Source organism: Podarcis liolepis, assembly GCF_965112155.1.
Source record: "Podarcis liolepis genome assembly, chromosome: 2".
Taxonomy (NCBI): Eukaryota; Metazoa; Chordata; class Lepidosauria; order Squamata; family Lacertidae; genus Podarcis; species Podarcis liolepis.
Genome location: NC_139555.1, coordinates 45,232,723 through 45,259,157, shown reverse-complemented (window position 1 = coordinate 45,259,157; position 26,435 = coordinate 45,232,723). Strand labels below are relative to the sequence as shown.

General features: G+C 40.0%; 2 protein-coding genes across 7 annotated transcripts in view; both read right to left on the bottom strand.

Annotated features, from left to right (window-relative positions):
* The window catches only part of GABRG2 (gamma-aminobutyric acid type A receptor subunit gamma2), a 161,989-nt gene extending 139,161 nt beyond the window's left edge, over positions 1 to 22,828 (bottom strand). The window contains exon 1 of the mRNA XM_083482382.1: positions 22,824 to 22,828. The gene's annotated coding sequence lies outside the window, so the exon portion shown is untranslated. The remainder of the gene's footprint in view (positions 1 to 22,823) is intronic.
* The window catches only part of GABRA1 (gamma-aminobutyric acid type A receptor subunit alpha1), a 37,480-nt gene continuing 25,057 nt past the window's right edge, over positions 14,013 to 26,435 (bottom strand). For all 6 annotated transcript variants that reach the window (XM_083482426.1, XM_083482427.1, XM_083482428.1 and 3 more), the window contains 3 exons: positions 21,930 to 22,082; positions 18,232 to 18,434; positions 14,013 to 16,428 (listed from right to left, as the gene is read on the bottom strand). In XM_083482426.1, coding sequence (XP_083338552.1) covers positions 16,111 to 16,428; positions 18,232 to 18,434; positions 21,930 to 22,082 — 674 coding nt within the window. In that variant the 3' untranslated portion in view covers positions 14,013 to 16,110. The remainder of the gene's footprint in view (positions 16,429 to 18,231; positions 18,435 to 21,929; positions 22,083 to 26,435) is intronic.

The following is a 26,435-nucleotide window of genomic DNA, read 5'->3' as shown; positions in this document are numbered from 1 at the left end:
TGTCAATATCAGGAAAGATAAATAGCTTTCAGAAATAGAAATAAAAGGAAAAATTCCCTCTGGATACAGCTTCAATTTATTATCAGTTAAGTGTTATGACTGTGGTTTAGCATTCACCGGCTAAGGCTGGAACAATAGCAGTTCAGCAGGGCTTTGCAGACCCTTTCTGATAATCCCGCCATCATGAAAAGTTTATCTGCTAGAGCAAAGCAACAAGTGAGCACGGATCACTTCAATCTATTTATAGCAAGCACTTGAGCATTTTCATTATCAGGGGGATTCAGGTTGAACATAAAGCACATTTTAAAACATGAAAAGGGTCTGTACAGGGAGAGATTGATTTTACAGCATTGCAGGATGGGGGGGGGGAGAATGATTAAAGACTCTCTGGAAATCATTTGGGAAGTATAATTTCAAATGCAGCCGTATATATTATGGCCCCTAGAACAGTACATAGTTTGGACCTGAAACACCACAGATTATTCCCTCCACCATGACTTATGGGAGACCTCAGTGTGGAAATCACTGAAAACACATGTTATGATGATTCTCCATGTAAGGGCTGGAACTGGCAACAATGTATGAACATGTTGAAAGTTTCCATATCAGTTATGCATTTTCCTGGCAGCTCTTTGCCAGCTTTGTATTAATTTTTATCTCCTTTGATGAGACATCCTGGGAAGTCCCTACCATGCTCTCATGGACATCTTGTTATCGAAATGTTTGAGCAATTGAAATGCAACCTTTAGTTGATGAAGGTGATCAGTTTTGGAGTGGTGACAAGGCAATGCAGAAAACATTGTGCCAACTCTGAGCTGACCTCATTTTCCTCTTGTGATGTCATCACTTTAATCTGATTTGCTATGTGGCATCACCATTACTCTAAGGAGGACATGGGCCAAAACAAGTGCCTAGCTCAGGCTTCCTCAAACTCAAACTCGACCCTCCAGATGTTTTGAGACTACAATTCCCATCATCCCTGACCACTGGTCCTGCTAGCTTGGGATCATTGGAGACAACTCCAATGGCCAGAAACATCTGGAGGGCCGAGTTTGAGGAAGTCTGGTAGTTGATCCCTACTTTAACCCCACCCCCACCCCCCAAAAAAACAGTGCCACCAAGCAGATTGAAAATCTGCCACTGAAGCAGCTGCCTCAACAAGGCTCCTGGTAGTGCTGGTGCTGCAAAAGTGGGTGGCTAAATTAATGTACATTATAGCTTTATGGAAGACTAGTTTCTACATACAGTACACTTGCACAGCCCTCTCTACCCTCCATCCAGGCAATGCACTCAAGGAAGGCACTCATTATCAGAGATGAAGCACACATCCTCCAGGCAAGGAGGATGTGAAGTAATGGGGTCTAGGGGTGTAGCCTCAGGGAAGCCCTGAGAGTGTGATAGAGAGGCTTGGAGAACTACATTTGGCCCCTGGGCCTGAGTTTCCCCACCTCAGACTTACAACCCCTTAAGGTAGACCAATATTGGTCCCATATTGCAAATGGAGAGGGCTGAGACTGACAGAAAGTTGCCTGCCTGGGCTAGACAACCTTGACTGCTCCACTGACAAACCCAGTTTGCTCCACTGGTAAAAGGAAACACGGAGCACTCCCTAGTGTGTATCAGTGTAAGCACATTTTAGAAGCCCTCTGCAAATATCTCTAGGTTTTTCCCCCAGTCCCTCCTCCAGAAGCAAAGGACCTATTAATGCCCATCCAACATTTTCACAAGCAGTAAAAGCAGCGAGAGAAAATCCTCAAGTATCCAGGAAGGAATAATACACCTTTTAATTAAGATTTATAATAAAAAATACTATCCTAAATTACTCCCTTGTGGTTAAAAAGCATTCACTGTGTAATATTAATTGTGTTAATTACTTTACTGATTGCTTGTTCCAGGCCTGATCTTGTTGTGGTATTGTTGTTGCTGTTGTTTAGTTTGATTTAGTGAAAACTGTAGCACTGAGAAGCAAGAGTGTCTTTTCTGTCTGGCTCCCTAATATGTCTTCTGGTTAAAAGAAGGAAAAAAACCTCACACAATCTAAATATTGAGGAGAGGTTTATCGGCAGTATGACTAAAATGTTGGACAGGTAATTGAGGGTGAAATTAAAGGGAAAAAATCCTTTATCCAGCCCTTCATCAAAGATTGCTCCTGTCTCATTAGGCTGCTCCTTTCTTCCTTTGGTACCTTGTGTTTCAGCTCTATCTTTTTAGGACATGACTTATATGCATGCACGGTGCAATGGCACAGAAGAAGAAGAAAGAAGTACTTTTCCTCCCTGGTAATCTATATTCCAAATCAGTCTCTCCATTGTTCTGGTACCCGTTTCTATTTTCTTTCTGAACGATGGCAGATAGCTTGGAGTGAAATATGTACACCCAGTTATTCTTTCTCCACCATCGCCACCCCTGCCTCTGATAGTAATCCTTACAGCTCAGTGTGCTAGTATTATGGCAACAAACTGTGGAGCATTTCGTTGCAAGGCTAAAACCTGTCGAAAATGCTTAGGAACCAATTCCAGTTTAACCACCTGTAAAATGGGAACAAACAGAAACCAATTTCAAAGAGATGTTGCAAGGATAAATGAAATAAGTATTTCTACTGCCCCAAAGGCTATATCAGTTTACAAATGCTGTTGGAGAGCTGGACTGTTGGAGCAGCTAAGATGCTGAGTTATATAATGTGAGGTCCTCAGTTCATCTTTCACTTCAGTCAGGGATTTAGAAGGTAATTTTAGGTGAGCCTTTCAGTGAGCAGCCCAAGTGGATCATTATAATAGTTTTTTAAAAAAATAATTTCTATACTGCTTAATATAATGAAAACATCTCTGAGCGGTGTACAAAAAGCTGAAGCAACAACAGACAACAAACAAAATATTACAAAAATACACAGGTACATATAAACATGTTAGAAAGTTAGTAACATATATAATTCAATATCAGTCCATTTTCCTTCTGACACACCCTCCCTCTCAGCCTCTGGGCCCAAACAAACTCTCAGTTCACCCACGAAACTCTCACAAGGAGAAGAGTTCCTGGAAAAAACAGCAGGCATCACCCCAGTCTCTCACTCTAGACTTGCTTTTTATGGCAGGTCGAAGGTTGATGGTACTACCCACTGCTGTGTCCCATTCAGGTGCAATCTCCATATCTTGTTCCAGGTACAGCAGGTTGCCTGCCAGACATGATTATTGTAAAGATTACTGAGTTAATGAATGAGAAGAGCTTTGAGAAAGTGTGATATCACTAGAATAAGTCAAATCAAACTAAAATATTAGAATGGGAAAAACCTCAGGCTGCTCCTGAGGCCCTAAAGACTTATAAAGTAGTGGTATTTACATAATTATCCAGCTCTTGGTCACTCTCACTCCAGCTTCAAGACACATTCTTACATGCTACATGTAAAATGACTCTGTCGCCCAAAAACGCAAATCTCTTTACCACAGCTGCCACAGTAGCAGGGGATAAGGCAAACGCTTGTACTGTATAAGGCAGGGTTCAGCAACATTTTTCAGCCGTGGGCCGGTCCACCGTCCCTCAGACCATGTGGTGTGCCAAACTATATTTTTTGGGGGGGATGAACGAATTCCTATGCCCCACAAATAACCCAGAGATGCATTTTAAATAAAAGGACACATTCTACTCATATAAAAACACGCTGATTCCCAGACCATCCACAGGCCGGATTGAGAAGACGATTGGGCCGCATCCGGCCCACGGGCCTTAGGTTGCCTACCCCTGGTATAAGGTTTCTCGTCTTGTGTGTGTTGATATGAAGATATAGAGGCCAGAATTATCTGCTGTCTTAGGTAAATTGATTGTACTTGTGAGAGCTGGACATAAAGCCAAGTTTGAAGTTAGTTTAAAACAGGTCTGTACTGCCCTTTTCTGAGAAATGTGCTGGCTGGCAAATCTAAAAAAAAATGTAGTATGAACTGAGAAACACTGGCCTGCGAATGCTCCAATTGGAGAACAGCCTTTACCAAAGGTGTCTTGGGCTTTGAAGACGCTCAAACTTGAAAGGAAGCAAAAGGAAGAAGCGTGCTAAGAGGAAGGCATGCTTGGTAATCCCTCAACGTAATCAGCTCCTGCCCGGAAACCTATGTCCCCACTGTGGAAGGATGTGTGGATCTAGAATTGGCCTCCACAGTCACTTACAGACTCACTCTTGAAAACCGTGATTATGGAAATAAAAAAATTCCTTCCAGTAGCACCTTAAAGACCAACTAAGTTAGTTCTTGGTATGAGCTTTCGTGTGCATGCACACTTCTTCAGATACCTCGAATGCACACGAAAGCTCATACCAAGAACTAACTTAAACTGTCTTTAAGGTGCTACTGGAAGGAATTTTTTTATTTTGACTATGGCAGACCAACACGGCTACCTATCTGTAACTGGAACCATGATTATGGAAGACTATGAGTAATTGCCAAAGAAGAAGAAGTAGTATAACAGGCTTCCAGTGGCTTTGAGGCTGAGTAGGAATTTTCTGGTTCTCCATTGACTGTCCTTGTCAGGCAGGTTTTCTTTTTTGCCTCCTCTGCGCTGGATGCCAGACGGTGTTCAGAGTTTAATGGGCCCATGTCTCTAATGAGGTTAATTGCTCAGATTTGACAGGAAAGCATGGGAATTGAAGGGGTGCTGGTGTGCACCCTTAGGTACATTTGCTATATAATACCTGTTCTGCATTTGTAATAAATTGGTTTGTAAGAACTGAAGCAACCCCAGATATGTAGGATGTTGATGTGTGTTTTAATCTGTTTTTAGTTTGTGGCAGGTTTGAATGTTTTGAATGTTTTAAACAGTTGGGTTTGGTGTTTTTTACTGATAATTTTAGTCTCTTTGTAAACCACTTTGGAAGGGACACGGGTGGTGCTGTGGGTTAAACCACAGAGCCTAGGACTTGCCGATAAGAAAGTTGGCGGTTCAAATCCCCGGGACGGGGTGAGCTCCCGTTGCTTGGTCCCTGCTCCTGCCAACCTAACAGTTCAAAAGCATGTCAAAGTGCAAGTAGATAAATAGGTACTGCTCTGGCGGGAAGGTAAATGGCATTTCCGTGTGCTGCTCTGGTTCACCAGAAGCGGCTTAGTCATGCTGGCCACATGACCCGGAAGCTGTACGCCGGCTCCCTCGGCCAATAAAGTGAGATGAGCGTGCAACCCCAGAGTCGGTCACGACTAGACCTAATGGTCAGGGGTCCCTTTACCTTTAAACCACTTTGATGGAGTTGTTTTTTTTTTGGTTTTTTTTTATTTAAAGCAAATGGTATATAAATTTTATGAAATAAAGAAATGTGTTGGCATCTCCGGAGGCAGGCTGCCAAGAGCCATGACCTGGTTAGGGAGCACCCTTGAGGCCTGGAGTTGTAGGGCCCTGGATGGGGTCAAGACTGCATCCCTATAGACCTTAATGGTGTGGTTCTGGTAATGGCATTTTTGCTAGTCAAAACCACATTCAAAACAACATCTCTTGTTGGCTGTGTGGTCATTGAATCTTTTATCATCTGTGACAGCCAAGCATGGTGGATGCTTTCCAGAGGCGTCAACTTCTGTAAAAGATTGTGAGGGCCCAACTTGATGTCCTGAGGAGCTAGGGGGCAGAGCTGAACATGGCAGTAGCATGGCCCCAGCAATAATAATAATATTGCAGCTATATAAAAAACTGGCTTGTTTAAAAAAAATACACAGATATGGAAATGTGGAGAGCTAAACTTAAGATTGGTGGAAAATATGAGAAACTTTGAGAAACCAACATTGACTGATTCACCAATCCCTATATGCCATTCAAACACCAATTGTTGCCTTTATCTATTTCTCTGGCTCCTCATGATGCCATCTGAAGCAGGCCACTTTACCTTTCTGCATATCAGGGATGGTCCAATTCCTACAAGTGATTATTCAGAAGTTAGTTCCACTGAGTTCAGCAGGACTTGCTGCCAGGTAAGTGTGGGTCCAAAGGTCAGCAGCTTAGGTGGCATATGCAGGTGTGCAAAGCCGCCAGCGTAATGGGGGACAAGATGAGTGATAGAGGAACTTCTCCATTACCTTTTGAGTGTTAGCATTCCTTGAGTGGGTCCAGTGCTGCTAGACCTACTCAGCCATTGAAATCAAGGACAAATTATGGCTTCAAGAAAATGCAGTTAGTCCCCACGCTTTCATATGCAATCCAGATGAATGTTGGTGATGAATAAATTGCAGAAGCATGTTACGTCTTCTGAGAGAGGATTTGTGGGGCAGCTAAAACTGTTTTGTTTTCTTGGTGATTAATAATTTGTGAAAGCAACAGCCACAGAGAGCAGGGGAAAACAGCTGGCCGAGGGTAAAGGGACAGAAGAGATTTGTCTATTCGTTTTTGTGTTTCTTTATTGCTTCCTTTCCGTAGATCAGCTGTGGCCAAATATTTGTTGGCATTTAGGTCCACACAGTCTTTACAAGTCAAAGCTCTGGGGCACAGCTGTCCCAGGACGATGGCTTCCTAATCCTGACACAGGCTGCCTCAGGCCAGCCACTCTTTGCTCAAACCCACTGCAGTTTTCAGTTCCTGTGTCCCTTATGGCGCAAAGCAATCTGTCATTTCAGCTTTGTTCCCTGCCTGTCTCCTGACTCTGACTCTAACAGTTTTTGGCAATGGTGTCAGTGAGATAGATCCAGATGTATGGCATTCAGTGATGGCTTGGGAAGAGAGGAGGTTGATTAGGGCAGTACCATTCCACTCCTCTGCAGCTGTCACTTGAGTCACAGCAAGCAGGGGCTCATGCTGCTTGGCTTCACTTGGGAGCCTTGGGGAGCAGGAGGTGGGGGAGAAAGACATCATTGGACAAACAGGTTATAGCAGTATATTTCCCCCCTCTGCCTCCTTCTGCTGAAACTGGGCTCAGTTTCACCTCTCTTCACTTGGAAGCCTAGGTCTGTAGTTGGAGAGAGAAAGACAAACCACTCTCACCACTCCAATAAACAGCACCAGTAAGCAGAAAATGCACCTGCACCCACCTGCCCATAATCTTCACTGTAAGAATGCCTTGTGACTACAGCAGGTAGCCCCAAGCCAGGTGAGTAAAATTAGACACACACCCCGTGCACTTTTCATTGCAGAATTTACAGGTTTAGTGCTCGTTTCTCCTTTATTTGGAAATGGATTATTTTGTTCTAGAAGCAAGTGAATGCTAAACCTGTACTATGTTTCCAGAAGTAGCCTTTACATCACATGAAAGCTCAATTATAATGTGGAAATTAACAGTTAGGAAAATGTCAGGAAAACAACACAAGCTGCTGTGTGAATGCAGCCCATGACTGTTTGAAGTGATATGATGCAGCTTTAAATGTGTAGCGCAGGTGGGGCCTTTATCTCATAGCACCCATAACCTCCTGGATGATTGAAATAGGAGAAATATGATGCCGGAGCTGCTTTTCTCAGAGTTTGCCTTTGTTTGTTTTTAAAAAGCTATGCCTACGATGCCACAACTGAAAGTTCATGCTAAACTAGATGAGGATGCTCTTTGAAAAATGTGAAAATGGTGGTACTTTTCAAGGTTCGGCATTATGTTAAATCAGGTCCTGCTCACAAATGTTGTGCTGTATGCCATATGTCTTCCCTGTTATGGGCAGGGATTGAAAATATGAACAAAATTACCTTCCTGATGATATAGTAAAGACTCAGCATCAGTTCAAATGAAATTTTGACCTTCCTTATTGTGATTTCCATGACTATCCAGCCTCAAAATCCATAATTCTATCTGAAAACTATTATGCCCATGGCTGAGAAAATACGTTATGTTTATTTGCTTCTATTAGTATTGTTTAAATTTCTTTGTAGATACCAAGAGATTCACTCACAGATATAGATGTTTTGGAAGAGTCTAGTGCCACTTGTTGATTTAGCAATTTTCCACTTGACCTCTTGTCTTTTGGTCTTCAAATTCATTTTCCGTATCTCAGTAGAGTAGAATGATTCCATTTTATTCTTTGCTCAAACTCTGCAGAACAGAAATGGTCCTTTCCATCCATTCCTAATCTGGATCTCACATTGAGTCAGTTGCTACATTCTTTATTTGGAGGCTCTCACAAGATGGCATTGTTTTAATGAAATGTGACTGAAGTCCTGAGCCTCTGCTGGTCTGCCTAATACATATATATAAATTTAATTGCTTCATGGCATTGAAGATCATCACCTCCATAGCCTGAGCTGGCTAAATCCCAAAGTGGCAACTGTAACCTCAAGCATTTTTTCATTGACTCAAATACCTACCTGTATTCAGAGGATTTACTTGTGCAGCAATGATATCTTGCTTTCATCTGACATGAGTTAACCTGTGACCTCTGCAAGCCCCTGGAAGTGCTACTTTTAAAATAAAATAAAAAGCTAAATAAACATTAAAAATGACAATACATGAAAAATATAATAAAAATTAGCATCACAAAAACCAATAAGGATCAGAATTAAAAGAGCAACAACGATAATTGTTCAGTAATAATGGAGTGAAATCAGTGGCGTAGCGTGGGTTGTCAGCACCCGGGGCAAGGCAAGTAATTTGCGCCCCCTAACCCGTGGATTTGCGCCCCCTAACCCTAACCCCCAGATGTTGCGCCCGGTGCGGCCGGCCCCCCCTGCACCCCCCACGCTACGCCACTGAGTGAAATGGATTCCGTTAAGGAAGGGTTTCTTCAATTTTGGTGCCCCTGTTGAGAATGCTATCTCCTATGTTGTCTGTCACTGCACATCTTGAAGCTTTTTCCTAAAACACAGTGAAAGCCATTTTAATAGCACTTTATTATCAGTATATTTGGGCTTCAAAGTCAGGTAACTGAGTATTTGTTCCTGTGATTTATTTCCCTTCTGTAGTTACAAGATAGCATGTGCAAGTCATGGCATTACATAACTGTTGGTTCCTTAGAAATTCATCCAGTATAGTTTCTAGGATTGTTGCATAGATCATGGTGCAGTGGATTCCCAACATAATATTTGCATTCCTATTTAATAATAAAAACTAATAGTATTACAATTTTGAAATGTGATTGTATTGTTTTCGAAAGGAGGAACATTGTAGGATAAATTTCCTTTGTTTTGCTTTGATTTTTCTGTTGAGTGCACTCTATTACTCTGTACTGGAAGTTCTTGTTGTTGTCCAGCTCTAATTATTTCTCTGCCCTAGAAATCCTCTTTGTTGTCCAGCTCTAATTATGTTCTAAAATTAAATGAATTATCATTTCCTATTTGTGTCGAGCCTGCATTTCAAAGATCATAAATTCACCTTATCTGTCAAGCAAACTTTATTGCCTAATAGAACAATGGTGATAATAAAACAAAGTAATAGTTAATAGAATCCTTTGTGGGTTTGGGATACCTAGGGATAATAGCATGTCTGACACTCTTTAGAGCCAATATTTACCTTTATCGCTGCTCACAGCCTCCTGAGACCCATTTGTTGTGCAATTCCCATTAAGAGTTTGTAGTAAAACAGCCTGTTGTCTTACTATTTTTGCCATTAAGAACACTAACTTATAAATAGGTTGTCACTGGTGAAGCAGAAGTATTACCAGAACTTCTTTTCCCTAAATAGTACTCATTTCTTCATTTATAGACAGCTTTTTTGTATGGTTTTTACATTAGTCCATTTCTAATTTGCATTTTCGCACTTTATTCCTAGCTCATTTCTATTTCCCTACTGTATAAGGTATCAACTACCGCCATGCACTAACTGCAAGGTTTGGTTCAAATCCCAGTTTGTTGCTTTGGGAAACAGCCTATCTGAAGTGTTTCAGAGGCTTCTGAGTTCAGCTCAAGGTTCAAGGCTAATCCCCATTCAGAAAAACAAAGCTTTGTTTCTTTCTGCCTCCCACGCCCTTCACTATTGGATTATAAATAAATAAATGCTGTACTTCTTTTCTCTTTTGACAGAAGTAGATGAAATTTGCAGGCATAACAGCCCAGCAGAATGGATAAAGAATGACAAATCACATCTCATTTCCGCCCCCGCCCCCCCGCCCCAGTTGATTCAGGGCACCTTGGGCAGATTCCACTTTACCTCAAGCAAGGCCAGAATCCTTCCAAACTACCCCACTCTAAGGTTTGAGTTTTGTCCAAATCTGCTGCATACTTCTTAGTGTCAACAAGATGATAGCTGATAGCTGGATAACCCCAATCCACAAATTCTCACATGCTGCAGAAGAGCTGTCTACAGCCCAGCTGTCAGTGAAGGACAGGAGAGAAGCAGTTGATGAAACACACAATCTTAAGGGCATTCCCCATGTCCAGCCATTTCTCCCCCAATCTGAAGTGTTTCAAAGTGCTGTGTTGTTATTGTTGCTGTCATCATAATCACCTTCTAAAGAAGATTTCTTTATTTCTTTGGTAGCCAACATGTAGCCAGATGTTGTTGGACTACAACTCCCATCATCCCTAACCATTGGCCATGCTAGCTGGGGCTGATGGGAGTCGGAGTCTAACAACCCCGGAAATAGGTGTGTGCGCTTTCTTTATTATTTCAGAGGCATGTCCCAAATAGCTACTACCCTATAACATGATTTAGAGAGTAGTCAGTGGTTGTAGAGAAGACTGGGGATCGTCAGCTTGCCAAACTGTCGCTAACTATGGAACAGAGGCTTTAAAATCCCCCTATCCCATTGTCTCGCTCTTCTCTTGTAATGGCAGTAACACAAAGTAAAACGTGTGGGAGAGGCACACGGCACATATCAACCACACGAATGGGAACGTAAAAGGCAATTGTTCTTCACTTTTCTTTCAGATATTTTTGTTAGAAAATGTAAAATGAAATTGACAGAAATAATGTGAGATAGACTGTGCCCTACATCCTACTGAAATCAAAGAGACTTGCAGGGAATTGTAATTGTGTCCCCTTCCAATGCTTTCAAGTCACACCCAGCTTTGGCTGCCTTGTGCTGCTAATACTCAATTTCTGTCACATTAGATGACAAATCAACATTTGCATCAAAGCTATGTCAATGATTAAGCTTTAAATCTAAATTTTGCACCAAGTACATATCAGATAAAGCAGCCTCTGTTGTGCCGTTCTTGGTCCTTCGCACATCAGATCCTTGAACAGCAGGTGAAAAAAACCATCAAACCCATTCTTTTCTGTTTATAGAGTGCAGATCAAAATCCCCTGTACCTCTGAAAAGCAGAGCTCAGAGCTCATCTTGGGTTTCATAGCACATTCAATAGGCAGTGCCCTTTGCCTATCTTACGGAAGACTTCATTAAAAAATGAATAGCTGTTTCTCGCAATGTGCACAACAGACAGTGATGCTGTGAGTACAAAATACCCTCGAAACAGTTTAGAAAACTTCACAGCAGCTGAATCTAATGGGTTCCTAAGCATCAAGGAAGTCACTTGGTCTGCTGAGATGGGCCTGCAGTGAGATGAAAAGGCAACAAAAGAACCCAAGCCTCTGGAATTTTGTCATTTAGAAGGTTTTGCCTCTCCCGTTTTATCTGACATTAATTGCAGTCAGATGTAGTGTCACAGCAGCAGCTTGACAGACTGATAATACACTTCTGTACCTCAGTGGTAAAGCACCTGTTTTGCATGCAGAGGGTTGCAGTTTGCAGTCCTCACATCACCTAGTATGGCAGGCAGAGACCCCTGCCTGAAATCCTGATGAGATGTGCCAGCCGGTGGAAAGAGTACTGAGCTATATGGACCAGTGTTTTGACTTATAAAGCAGCTCCCTATGTGCATTTGCATAATTCCTGTGCACCAGCTTGGTTGCTCGAAACACGTTTTCCTAACCCATGCAGTGTTTGCGCACTACAGGAATGGGTGGGTGCAAACCTGCAAAAAATAAAATAAAATAATCTACAGAAGTCTTAAGCTATTCCCTTTCGTTACAGGAGTTTGGTGTTTTCCAGTGAGGAAGAGAAATGGAACTTTACCCAGTAACTCTCATGCAGTTATTTTAGACTGCATAAGCCAAGCTGAAGCAAGGTCTAGTTTATTGGGACTCTAGGTCCCTAAAACAGATGAAGACCCCTTTCTAGTCACAATGGTATGCTTTAACTCAACTTTTTTGATCATGCTATCAGTGGAAGTTGGTGGGAAGCACAAGAGTACATCAGCATGAAAGTGGCTTTAAGGAAGGGATGGGGGCACTCTGGCCCTCCCATTCTTACTGGCCTCCAGCTCCTATCACTCCTGCCCCTGTTGGCTGGACCTTATGGGGATTGGAATCAAACAACATCTGGAGTGCCCCAAGTTTGTCCATCTTTGCTTAGAGAAAGCAGCGGTAACTGCAGACCTGGCACTAAAGAAAGACTAAGAAGAGGTACCTGCTACCATATGGTTTTGCAGCTGTTGCTTTTTTGTTTTTTTGTTTTATTTGTCTCACCAGCTTCTCTAAGGGACTCCTTTCTATAATGGACTTTGGAAGTACCATTATTTTAAAATGCAGATTATGGATCTTTCATTCATATAACGGATTATAATCTTATTTGAACACGGCCTTCCAATTTCCTTGCTTACTGACTTCATTTGCTTTGCTTTGTTCTTTTATGCTATAGGGGGCAAAGGCCTTTAGCCTAGATAGGTTAAGTATTGCTTCTTCCCTTAATTCATTTACAAGTTTTCAACCATGACCGAACAGTATATTCAAGAAATATATAGTTGTATTCTCAGCACCCGTGGGTCTCCCAGTTTCAGAGAGGCAGAAGGTATCAACAACTAATAAACTCAATCCATTGCCAGAACTTCCATAATCCCTCCTCATTTGTGTGGGCTTTTATTTAGAACTTCTTTCTTTCTTTCTTTCTTTCTTTCTTTCTTTCTTTCTTTCTTTCTTTCTTTCTTTCTTGGACCTTATGAGAATGTCCTCCAATAAGCAAAACACACACACCAAAACATACTGTTTGACAATGTATTGTCTTCTTCTGTACATTTATTTCGTGCTTTGTTTTTGGATTGTCTTTGAATTGCTGGGATTAAACATCTATGGGAAAACTTATCAGCTCATGTGACACTTCATATTTTCCCTGAGGAATTTTATCTTGTCAATTTTAATGGCCACAAATGCAGTTAATGGCCACAAATGGGTTAGTAAGGATTAGGGAGAAAGAGGAAATAAATAAAACAGTAGCCAAAATTATGCAGCAGCAACTGTTTTTCATATCCCTTTCCACAGTGCTTTTTTTCTTTAAAAAAAAAACACATTTAGGTGTACTCTCATTTTGACTCAAGAAAATCACCATTTTATCAAGGGGGGGGATACGGTAAATGGACAAAAGTGCAAAGATTCACAAAATGTTTATGGGTATGCGTACCCCTGCGTACCCCCAGAAAAAAGCACTGCCTTTCCAAACATGCTGTCTTCTGCCACTCCTTCCAAATCACTCATTTTCTATAACATGGCAAAAGAAATTTCTGTCTGCTTTATCATTTATCAAATCAGTCTTAAAATGAAGCCATGTTTAAACATAAGATAAGCCAAGTAAAAAACATTCACTTGTGTTATTCGTAGTATTTTTTTAACTTTATTAGTATAATTAGAATTACAGTATGACATAAAATAACGAGCTTTTGCTAAACTCTGTAAAGCATTGCATGCGTCTGCCATAAACAACCTCTATTATAGATTTAGGTTTTATTGCCACATCACTGCACTGAGGTGCAATAAACATTCAATGTCATCTTTTGTTTTTGTTTTTTTAAATTATCCCAGGAGTAAACAGAAACTGTCCTCTATAAGAGTGTATCATTATTTTCAAGGAAGACTTACTATTATTACATGGTTTAGCAAAGCACTGTAAAAAAGCTACATAGAGAGAATACCTTGTCCTTGATAAACTGTGCAATCAGGTTTATACAATATACTATTCACATAGACTAACAAACTAAGAGATGATATTATGCAGTCATTGCATAGCAAAAAAGCAGACTAGTTAAGTAATATTCACATCTAATGTGCAAAATGCAGACCAAAAAGTAGCAAAATGGATAATTAGGAAGGTAAAATGCCCTGAATGAACACACTAGTTTAAACGCCAAAAATAACAAGATAAACAAATACCGAAGTTAAAGAGTCGTCTTTTATTTTATTTTATTTTCTATACATATATCTACACATAATACCAGAAGATTACACATCCTCCTTTAGCAAGCTCCAATCAAATTCGCTCATCAAGTTTAGACAGGACTAAATGGTAGACAATGAAGCATTAGTTTTTGTTTAAAAAAAGTCTCCTTTTCTAAAGAAAAAGTTAACTATTTCGTTTTGTAGATACTAAGTGAGCAGCAACCTCTTGATTTATTGAGAAAGAGTATATAAAACATTGCCTGTAACATGTATAGATATCAAACTGACTATCTTATTAGCTATTTTGATTGAAGGTCCATGTAGCATTGTTTTTTAAAATGCATTCACTACCATGTGTTATGGATTCTGAACCACTGCGTTAAATGCTTCCAAAATCCCATCAGTGTCTCCAACATTTTGAAAATATCCGTCTCTGAAATTTGACTCCCCCCTCTTAAAATAAATTCTCATCAGAAATGAAACTGGCTAGAATTATTTTTTGAAGGGAATACTAATAACTTGCAAAATGGACATCTTGTATTTAAAGCCCTTACATATTGTTCCTACAAATATATTGCTACAGTAAAAATGAAATGTAATAAGTTTACTCAATAAAATGTATTTTCCTGTACATTCTTTTGTGTATGGTTTTTTTTCTGTATTTAATGCTACATATATTACATCACTTATAATTAACAGTTATGTATCAGCAAATATAGCAATAATATACAGATGATTTTTGTCTTAAATATTTTACCATTTTCCTACCAAATATAACTCCATATTTTTTTGTATTCACGCGTTACCTGAGCATACCAGTCTTAGCCTAATAATATACACTGGATGACAGCTTCAACCTGCAAGTACTGTACAGATAGCCACTTTACAAATGGAATTAATTCCAAGCTCTCCTCTTTGTCTTTCTTACATTTAGTCTTTTCATTTTCTTTCAAATGCCACTGACTCCTTTTTTGTTTTTAGCTGCAGGCTCTAAATATGTTTCTTTTTAAAATATAACATATTAAGAGCTTAGAGAGGTGAACCGTACACAATATATTAAGAACATAAAAAAGTAAAAAAATGTACAATCTCATGCTGTATATTTACAAATATTATCGAAATAATAGATTTTGTCTTTCTCCTATCCTTATATTTCAATCTAAAGCTTTTAATGTACGGTTTTATAAAATAATACATTCAACTTTTCTAGAGCTTGCAAAACTGTGTTCTTGTGTTTTTCCCCCTTCCTATAACAAACAAAAACCTAACCAAAACAAAAAATTCACCCTGTAAATAATCCAAGAGTCGATTTCTCTAACGCGTTAGAAGTAATTAGAGCTCTGCACTTAATGTGCAATAGATTCAGTATTATCAAGTCAAGTGACAATCTGATGCTTAAAATAAGACTGCAGCGAGAGAGCATATTAAAGCATTCATCATCGTTAATCAAATGTGCTATTCTGTGATAACCTGTACCATTAGTAAGTAGGCTTCCTTTTATGTAAATAACATTATATACTTTTTAAACTGGTGGTTGGTAATTTAGGCAAAGAAAGAAAGAAAAATAAATCTAGGAAAAATACTGTATTTTCTGGAATCCACCACTTTGGAAAGATGTATATATTCTATAAAAGAACTGAAAATAAGTAGCACTCCAAAAATGGAAAATACCATACCATATGTGCAACATGAACATATATAAAGACTGCTTTACCTTCTATCATTTTGCATAAAAATATTTCTCTTCTGACATGTACAGCATCTGTTATGGGAACATTCAGCAATAGGCTATCTACAAGTGATTTGGATTTCTTACATTTCCCTCTCTTGTTCAGATTCACGGTTCAGAATCAGGTGTCTACATCACATTGTTACAGCCCTAGAGTACAGAATTAATATCTTTTCTATTATATATTTATATATATATATAATATACTTTTACTTCATAAAATAAGGAAATCTCAATTTCTTTTAAGACAGAGGCAATGAAGCAAATGGGAATTGCTGTGTGTTTAAAACCAAAAATAATAATATTAATAAGACAATCCCCAGTGCAAAAGAGACTGAACAAACTATATATATGGTTAATGGGGTTAGTGAGGAGGAGGGTTTTGGTCTTTAAGCTGGGGCTCTCTATTTAAATAGGTAGCCCAATACACTAAATTAAAAATCCCAAAAAGCAATGGGAATGCTATTCTTGATAGTCGGTCAATTTTGCTGACGCTGTTAAAAGTTTTCTTGGGTTCTGGAGGTTTTGCGTCAGCTTTGACTTCTTTTGGCTCTATTGTTGCGCTTTTAGCAATGGTAGCTAGTCCAGGGTCCCTTGCGATATTAGCGGTGAAGCTAGTTGCTGTCGCTGGTGCTGTGAACGAGTTGTTTTTCATAATCAGAGGATCCTTTACTTTCTTTGGCTAGGAATGAGAAAACATAGACTTTAATCCAATACATCCATTCGACCATCCATTCAAATGCTTGGACGGCTCTGAGACATATGTATGCTTTAGGAATATGCAAAACATTCCTTTTGTTTTCCATATGGCTATTTCCATATTGTAAAAAAACAAACCATGAGATTGCATTTCCTGGCCATTTATGCACAAAAACAGATGTGCACATTTAGGAAGGGCAAAATTTTCTGATATTTGTTTAAAAGTCATGGGGAACTTTAAATACACATGTGTTGATGGGAATGTATATATGTAGGTTGTTTTATATAGATAAGTTTGTTTTAACAGAAATTTGTCTTGTAAGCATGGGTGCACCCTTTCCCATAAAAATGAAAAGGCTCTTTGATAGAGTAAGATGTAGAAGAAGGGGATACCACTGTTTACACACTTCCCTGAGAGAAAATCAATTTAATTTAGTGGAATTTTATTTTGAATAGACATTCCTATGATTGCACAATTCCTATTATGCATGCCCCCCCCCATTTGAAATTCTACCTAGATTATATTGTTCACCTAATCTCCCATTCTATACATGTTGTTTTGCACAGCAGCTTCTGAGCTGCAGCAGCAGACTTTGTAGTAAAAGCATTGAATTATTATTATTATTATTATTATTATTATTATTATTATTATTATTATTATTGCCTGTAAAAGCTCATAACAGTTCTTTGCTAGCCCAGTGCATTACATTACAGCACTGCATATGAGAGGGCTAGTAGCTGGTTGGCAGCCATGTATAGAAATGGAGAAAGTGTCACTTCTATGTTTGCCAAGTGCACCTGAGCACAGAGATGTGTGGCAGAACTACACACATTCATTTTAGAAAAGAACGGAACTCTAGATGAGAGAACTCCATTTTCTTCATTCATTTCAATTAAATGAATGGAAATCCAAATGAACGAGCTCCAAATGAAAAATCCATTAGTTTGCCATTAGTTCTATTCATTTAATTGAACTGGAAGCCTGGAAAGGCCTGTACAGACCATAGAGATGTCACATGTAGGAGAAAAGAGGCAGAGAGCAGTGAAACGGACAGAGGTGAATGCTGTCCAGTCTTTATCCAACCCCTTGCCTACTTATTTTTTAAAAAACCTTTTTGGCATCGCCTCCAAGAAAGCCTCCAGCAACGTGCAGTCTTCTGCCAACATCACAATTTTCCCCAGTGCTATTATTTTCAGACTCAAGGGTCTGGATGGCACGTGCATATACATCTCTTGATGTCTTGTGATTTGATGAATCATCCCTTGGTGGCTCACTGCTGAATGTCCAAATTTTCTCAACTGAAAAGTCTTATTTTGACATGGCAACAAGGGTGATATGCAAGCTGTCTTTGAGGTGCTGAATTGATGTTAGCTGTTTCACACATATATGCAATTGCTCAGCAATTCACATGCATATGTGTGATTCGCTCTTAGCTGCAATCTGAAAAGGAGCTGCAGTAAATTCCATATTTCAATGCAGATATGAACTTTTTTTAAAAAAAAACTTAATGGGCTGCTGAATTTATAAAGAAGTTGCTTGTTAATGTTGAAAGGGAACTGCTAGCATCTGAGTTGTAACATCTTTGGGAAGAATTAATGATACTGGATTCCTTGTAACAGTCCTAATACAAGGGGGAGGGGCAGAGAGAGCAAATTGAACTCTGAGGGGCTTACATTTGAATGAGAATGCTTAGGACAGATTATCAAGTTCAAGCACTTTGGTTCTGTAGGATCATGTTTCCCACGCAACGTGTACAGTGGGTCATATGACAATGTATATTATTACCTTTTCGGGAACAACACTCTTGCCATCCCATGCATAGCCTCTCTTTGTAAAGTAGTTCACTGTTGCAAATTCAATCAGTGCCGAGAAAACAAACGCATAACACACGGCTATGAACCAATCCATAGCAGTGGCATAAGCCACCTTGGGGAGAGAATTCCGTGCACTGATGCTCAGGGTGGTCATTGTCAGCACAGTTGTCACTCCTGAAAAGCAAAGCAAGAACATTTCAGAACTCATCCAATCGCCACCCTGTTGCCTACTCCCATCCACCTCACAACTGCGATATCGCTTTGAGTATATGCCATTGTAGAAGAGGAGGAGAAGAAGAGTTTGGATTTGATATCCCACTTTATCACTACCCGAAGGAGTCTCAAAGCAGCTAACATTCTCCTTTCCCTTCCTCCCCCACAACAAACACTCTGTGAGGTGAGTGGGGTTGAGAGACTTCAGAGAAGTGTCACTAGCCCAAGGTCACCCAGCAGCTGCATGTGGAGGAGCAGAGACACGAACCCGGTTCCCCAGATTACAAGTCTACCGCTCCTAACCACTACACCACACTGGCTCTCTCAACTGTAGTTAGTTACAGACGTCTTCAGGTTTGTTTAGCAATACCATGGTCCTTTTTGTAATACAAACATTGGATTCACCAGCAGGAGCATCCCCTGACCAGAGTTCCACTCGGGGTGTGCTCCAGCAAGCAGAGCTGCAGAGTGTGGCTTTTGTCTTCTACCCCTCTAGCACTCAATGCTACGTCTCACACTGTCCCTGATGTTTGGAGGACCCTTTGGATGCATGTGAGAAGTGGCACTGGCAGCCACCAAGGGAGGAGGGATTGGCAAAAGTTGTTTCTCCCACTCTGCCTGGGGGATCCCTTCCCTGGATCAAAAAACTTGAGTCCGCCAAAGGAGAAGTCTGGACCAGATATAGATGTAGGAACAGATCAGTCAAGATCCAAAGTGCTACTTTAGAGTGCCCAAGGGCTTGTATGTTTGTGTGTGTGTGTAGGAGGCACTGCTGTGGGCAAATCCTAAATCCAAGCTCTCCTTGACACGTGGAAGGAGTTTCAGATACCTCACATCCTAGCTATAGATAAAACTTACTGAGTGACAGGCATTATTTTCATTCAAGTATTCTCTATTTTTATTGGATTTGAAGTTTGTTTTATGCCTGTTTTTATTGTTAATTGCTTTGTGATGTTTTATGGGGAAAGATTCATAAATGAAACGGATAGTACTGAACATGTGCAGGGTAGCTACTTTTATATATACCACACCATCTTGTGCATGTTTACATCAAAGAAATTTCCACTGTGGGCAATGGTGCTTGCTTCCAGGCAAATGAACCCAGGATTGCAGCATTAGATGTTGCAGTAACATAGAATCACAGAGAGTTGGAAGTGACACGAAGGGTCATCTAGTCCAATCACCTGCAATGCAATGCAGTCACCTGATTTATGGCAGTTCCCATGCTGTCTATCTTACATAAATACTGATGATAGGAAATCATCAGGTTGCAGCTGGAGAAATCAAGTCATATCAGGATTGCCCCTGACTACTGGACAGGGTGAGGAAGTCCACATGAGAGGACAGAAGGTAACCCAGTTTAGGTGTTAAAACAATTTGAAAACAGAACACAGAAACAGCGGGAGTGGGGATGAGCACACCAGCTATGCTGCTCTCTCATCCCTTGCCCCTCATCACCTCCCACAAATTTTGTGCCTCACAGCAGGGAGCCTCTTATACTCCAGGCTCACTGTGCAATGCTGATATCTGGAAAATCAGGGTTTTACATCATGTGGAGAAGCATACTTGTCCCCACTCTCCTTTCCCTGTGGCCTGGATTACTATAATTCCTGAATAGGACTCTTGCTGTACCATTGAACTGGCAAAATGTCAGTTAATTGGATGATTGTGATGGTTTACCACTAGGGGATGCCATTTGGATTTTTCTGCCTGAAGCACCAAAAACATCTTGAGGCAATCCTGATTGGAATCACATCCCTCTTGGCATTTGAGGCAAATTACAGTTATGGCTATGCCTCAACTGGACGAGCCAGCTTAATGGTTTTCAGATGAAATGAATAGTCCTTTCCATTTGTCTTCTTGTTTCTGAGCCCTATCTCGCATGCTGCAGCAACATTTTCAAGCTGTTCTCCACAAGCTTAAAGACTAATGCTGATGAAATAAGAAAAATATTGCTAATGTTGATTAAATAACAGGGGAAATGCCACTGTGATCATATACTTTGCATTTTGAGCAGTGATGTTGCTCACCCGCCACTGAGCAATTTTATTTTAACTAGCTGCTGCGCTTTTACTGAAAGTGAGAGGTCTGTATCTCTGTTGCATTGCTTACCGTTGCGTTAAATCACATATTCACCAGTTACCTTGACAACTGCAGACATTTCATGTATTAAATCTCTGCTGCAGTATATTTCCACTGTGTCAAGTGTTAGCCAAAACACAGAGCAATCAGAAATATCTTGCACTATCCATATTCAGATGCATTATTTATTGTCAGAGGGGGAAAATAATATGACCTTTCAATTATCAGTCATCCCTATTCTGAAATGTCTCCAACTGCATAACGATTTGTGTAGAAAAAACTGACTTTAAGGCTGTAGTCCTGTCCAGCACAATCCTATGAATGTCTGCTCAGGCCCGTTAAGTTGCTTATACTCTCATGTAAATGTGCATAGGATTGGAGCCTAAATCACAGAGAGGTAAATGGAATTTAAGCACCCTGGTCACTCACAGAATAATGAATCAAACTCTGCTGTTTGTTTCTGTGTGTTTACATTCATATGAAATATTTGGAGGTTTTCCTTTTCCATGATAGCTAAACATAAAGCTTTAGAAGGGAAAACCTAGTCAAATGCAATATATATAACCTCCCAGAATGAATTGAATTGCTTTGTGCAGCCTTGGTGTTTTGCACTGCCATTCCCACATACAGCAGACAATTGCATACAATTCTCATCTGGAGAGCATCCAGCTGAGAAAGGAAGCTTTGTGTCAGGAGCTACTGACAGTTTCTCATAGAATCCTTCATGGAAGCCCCATCACCAGTAATGGACCAAACCCAAAGAGCAATGCTGTGCGTGCTAGTCCTACTCCTGCTGCAGCATCCCCTGTTGGCACCACTCCCACACTGCCCAGCCATACAGAGCTTGCCTGTTCAACAGTGGAGCCTGTTGAACAGACAGAAATTTTCAAGTGCTTAGGACCCTGATCACGCAGGATTGTGGAAGGCCTACCTACATTCAGCAGGCATCCCATCAGTGGATGAGCTGCTGGTGCCTGGAGAGCATGGGGCCCACTCTTTGTCCATGCAATACTTTGTGCATTGCACAATACAGCCATAGACTTCACAGACCGGCATTTTATTGGTTTCTGTGGTCCTTGTCTTGCTATTGTCTAACACCATGATATTGCCACAGAAGCCTGGAGATAAGAGGTGCTAAAACACTGGTTGAGGGAAACTGTTCTCAATTATTCTGCTTATTACAAGACCAGAGCAGGCTGGTCCGTTAGGCCCCAGCAACCTCAGCCAGCCCCCAACCGGCATGCCTTTTACTAACAATCAATCAGGAAGTAGCTCTGTCTGTCACTGCCTCTGACTTCACTTATGTTTGGTCTCCCTGACTTTCGCCCTTACCAGTCGAACTGAGCACCAGTCACCAGTGTACAAGACACTTACCAAAGACAGTTCTTGCTGGAACGGATTCTCTGTTGAGCCAAAAGGATACCTGGGATAGAATCACTGTCATAATGCAGGGCAGGTATGTTTGAATGACAAAGTAACCAATCTTTCTCTTCAAATGGAAATGGGTCATCATCACAACATACTCTCCTGAATGGGAGGGGGGAAACCCAAGAATGAAACGTCAATGAAATTCCTATGGGACAACATGCTTCAAATTCACCGAACAGAAATCATGCAGAAACTAGTATACTTTTTGTGCGTGGGATATGTTGTTTATTGTTTTTGCAACAGCTAGTCAAGAAATTCAGGAAAGGTTAAGAATTCCAGGCTTAGACTTTTGGAAGTGGAAGTGTTCTCCCCCCCCCAAAAAAAAAAAAATCATCTAAGAGGCTTTAAAGGTAAGATACACCATGCCAAGTGATTTAAAGCTGCACTTTCCATCATCTTAAAATTCCATTTGGATAGATTTTGCCAGTGACCCCTTATTTCTTGTTTTTCTCCTTCTCCTGATAGGGATAAACTCAGCAGAAGCATCTTGCTCTCTGGACATCTGCTCTTTGCTTATGGGATATCGTGGCTTGGATTGCATAGATCAGGTTTCTGCTACCTTTGGATCACCAAGCTGAATACGGCTCATCTGCCCTGGTTGGCAGTGTTGTCCCAACAGCAGCAAAAATGCAGCTTCTTGTTTTTGTTGCATTTCTAGGACTGCAAAAATAAGGGGAGGTCATCATGTATCTGGGATGGTCACTATTCATAGCTGGTAGATTGGGTTCACCTTGGTCATCTCAAGTTGTGCAACCCTGGCGTAGATTGACATTTGAGGGGTTTGACTGGGCTGACTTTGTTTTAGGAGTGGTGATTTGCCCAAATGTCCTTCAGACCCTTCCTATATCTGGGTTTTATAAATTAGTTTCCTGGCTTAGCTTTCCTCTTTTTAAAAGGGCAAATTGTTCAATGAAAATCGCGGTGGTGTCTGATAACTATTTAATGGCCCTTGTGAAATGGTGTTTTCCAGAAATTAAGCAAGCGCCTCCTTTTTAATCTCATCATTTGTGACAGTTAGTTGAAAATTTAATATCTGGAAAAGATCAAATTCCTTAGGGTGTCTAATAATGTGGTATTGTATTCGGCACAGAGAGAACTGAAACAAAACAAATGTCAGCAGAGAAAAGAAACGCGAAGGTCTGAAATCAAAGGAAATCATCTCCTCAAACCAGAAATGATGCATAAAATAGTTCTAGATCTTTTTGAGCAAGGGCCCCCAATCATGTCCCAATGTGAAATGGAGGGTGGTTTATATGTGTCCCACTCTCTATAAGTAAATATAAGCCAATACTTAAGAGCAAACCTAGTGGTCTTTGGTGAAGCATCAGAAGGCACATTCAGCCAGTTTAATAGGGACTAGTGCATGGTGTGTGGGAATGCTCATACAGATGTGAAACAGATGTGCAAAGAGTGTTTTCTAGGCTATTCCTACCCATCTTACTCCAAAATATATGCCAGAAGCAAAAACAGTTAAGGTGTTTAATATTACCAAGATCTGAAGTTGCACAGCAGCACTCTATCTTTACTTAGTCTAGCAAAGTATAAATTAATTTGCAAGGATGCAGAATTATTGGGCGCAGGGGGAAAGCAAGCTGCTGGAATGCACTGATTTTAGAGATTCTCACCTATTCATAAAAATATTTGTTCAGTTTCATTCTTAATGGTTAAGTAGGTTTTGCACAAATACTTCCTCAAAATGTTGCCAAACAAATGATCCAGGGAGCACTGGAAGGCTTTGCTTCAGTGAAAGGCTTGTGAATCCAGGATTGTTTAGTGTATTAGAAAAAGACAATTTAAGAAAGAAAATGATATTGATTTCTTTAATATATTATCTACATGGTGAGGGGGTCACTTCAGGAAGCATGAATCTGTCTGTTTCAGATCATGTTACTTTTGCATGTTACCAATCATTCCATTCACCATGATTCCATGTTAATCTGCCATTTTGAAATTCATCTCAAAATATGTCTTTTAATTAAATGCAATTAGCTGTGAATTATCATTTCAAAATATGTATTTATTTCATATTATATGTAAATGAATATTTTGATATGTTTAAACCACTGAGAATATTTGGAATGTTGCAAAATATGGCGGATAGCTAAAATTCTGTGTTACAGATTAACCAGAGAGGTGTGGGTCAGGTCATTTTATATAAAAAAATCATCAAGAATCTCTGAGGTATTTCAGTGAAATTGATTGACAACAAGGTGAGCAAGATAATTAATTCATGGAATTTATTCACTGCTGAAGACACTGCAATGGCCTCTAGGTGAAGTGGCACAAATGGTAAATGTGTTCACTCTCCTACGTAGAATTTTGAAAAGGCAAAATATCTGCCTTTGACCTTTCTTTTGTTATGTAAGTGCCAGGGTAAATCACATGATTTAAAAGGTGGGCCTTCATTAATCCTTTCGTTTCTCTCCCCAACATATATTTTAATGGTCATAGTTCACTCTTCAATTTCTCTGAGTCTGGTTTGGAATGTTTTGTTTTTTTTTAAATGACTCATCTACTGTGTCTGCATATGTAGATAGATGGATACTGTGCTTTTCCTGGGGGGTACGCAGGGGTATGCATACCCCTAAACATTTTGTGAATCTAAGTTTGGCCTCATTGAGGGGCAGTATTTCAATATGAGTAGGAAAATGAGAGTACCTCTAAACATCTTTTTTAGGAAAAAAAGCACTGGATAGATAGATAGATAGATAGATAGATAGATAGATAGATAGATAGATATAGATATATAGATATATAGAGATAGAGATAGAGATAGAGATAGAGATAGAGATGATATAGATATAGATATAGATATACTCTCTAGTTCACTATTTCCAACACAGACTCAAGTTTATCAAGCAGAGGTCTCCTAGACCCTCGTCCTTCATACCGCCGATTTAAAATATTAAAATTACTGAACCTGAGATCTAATGCACTCTTTCACTGCATTATCCCCCCCCCCCAGGATATCCCTCCAGGGTTATGCATATGTTTATGTATCTAGTTATCAGGGAGGGAGAGAACAGTTTGCAAGCTTAGCTTTTTCTCGTTCCTCCATTGTATGTATCTATTTAGCAGTGATGTGGCAACATTTCAGGTGAGGGCCTCTCCAACCTTTCAAAAGGGTGCAATCTCCACTGTGCAGTGTTGTAGACTTAGCTTTCTTTCTTCTTTACTGGATAAGTTCCTTTGATATTGTTTATTCCTTGATGCAAGTTCCTATCCTGCTTTGTTTTGTTTTTACTTGTCTGTGCAAACATCTTGTGCAGAACTTGGCGCTAATCATAAATAATAGTGATTAATGTCTTTTAAGCCATTATGCTAATTTTGTTTTGATATCTTTGCAAATTGGAATCCCTTATTTTTTCTGCCTGAACTGCCTCGTTCCTGACAGCATTGAGAAGATGATGTGAACAGTGACTCGAATTTTAACTATGCTCCTTCCATTAAGACTACATTTCTGTAGGGAACGCAAATAGCAGGATGGGTAAATGATCTTTCATATCCTGGCTTCTTTGGATGGAAATAAAGGTTTGTTTTGCACATTCCTGAAGATGCAACCAGTCAGGCTGTATTTCTGATACAGCTCAGCACTCTCCAAGATGCTTATTTAGTTCATGATTGACATGGAAAAGTATGCTTGTGTGGGAGGCAAAATATTACAGTGGCTGGAACCTCAGATTCAGCTCTGTAAAATAGAAATAGCTGCTTTCTTAATGGGATAATTTGGTAGGTTTCAATGACCATTCAGTCTGAGACCAATGAGGGCCTTTCTTGAAGTCACTCCCTTTGGGTTTTGCTAATATGGCTTATAATTGTTATTATTATTATTATTAAGATGAGGAGAAAGAGAAACGGGCAAAATAAAACTAATTTTGGTAGCTTTGATAACCCAGTGTTTGAACACTGGGCATGCCAGGCAGCTTATAGAATGTCATGCAACATGGAAACTGAGCTCTGTTTGTTTATATGCTTGAGCTTCACAGGCAGTGTGATTTATTTTCCCAGAAAATGGTAACACTCAAGCTTATGAACAAATGGTGCTCAATTTTAACAGCAAAAGGAGTAGGTGGGTGACAGGAACTGAATCTTCTCCCAGCTGTCACTTATTATCCCACAACCCATTTCCCACAACTTTTGCACAGCTAAAACATCCAAGGGAACGGACAACAAAAATTAAAAACTATAAACATTTCAAAAATAACAATTTAAGAAAACCCAAAAGACAGCAGCAAGTAAAATCAAGATGGGTGGTTTGTCAAAATGCCTCCCGGAACAAAAGAAAGTTTTCTGCTTCCTTCTGGGATGGGATAGTCTACCATTTCAGCACCACAACATCAAATCCTTTCAAGTGTCCTAACAGACCACACCTCAGATGCATGTGAAACATGAGAGTGGAACTTAGGGAGTAAAAGTCATAGGTAAAATTATACATTATGTGAAAAGAACTGT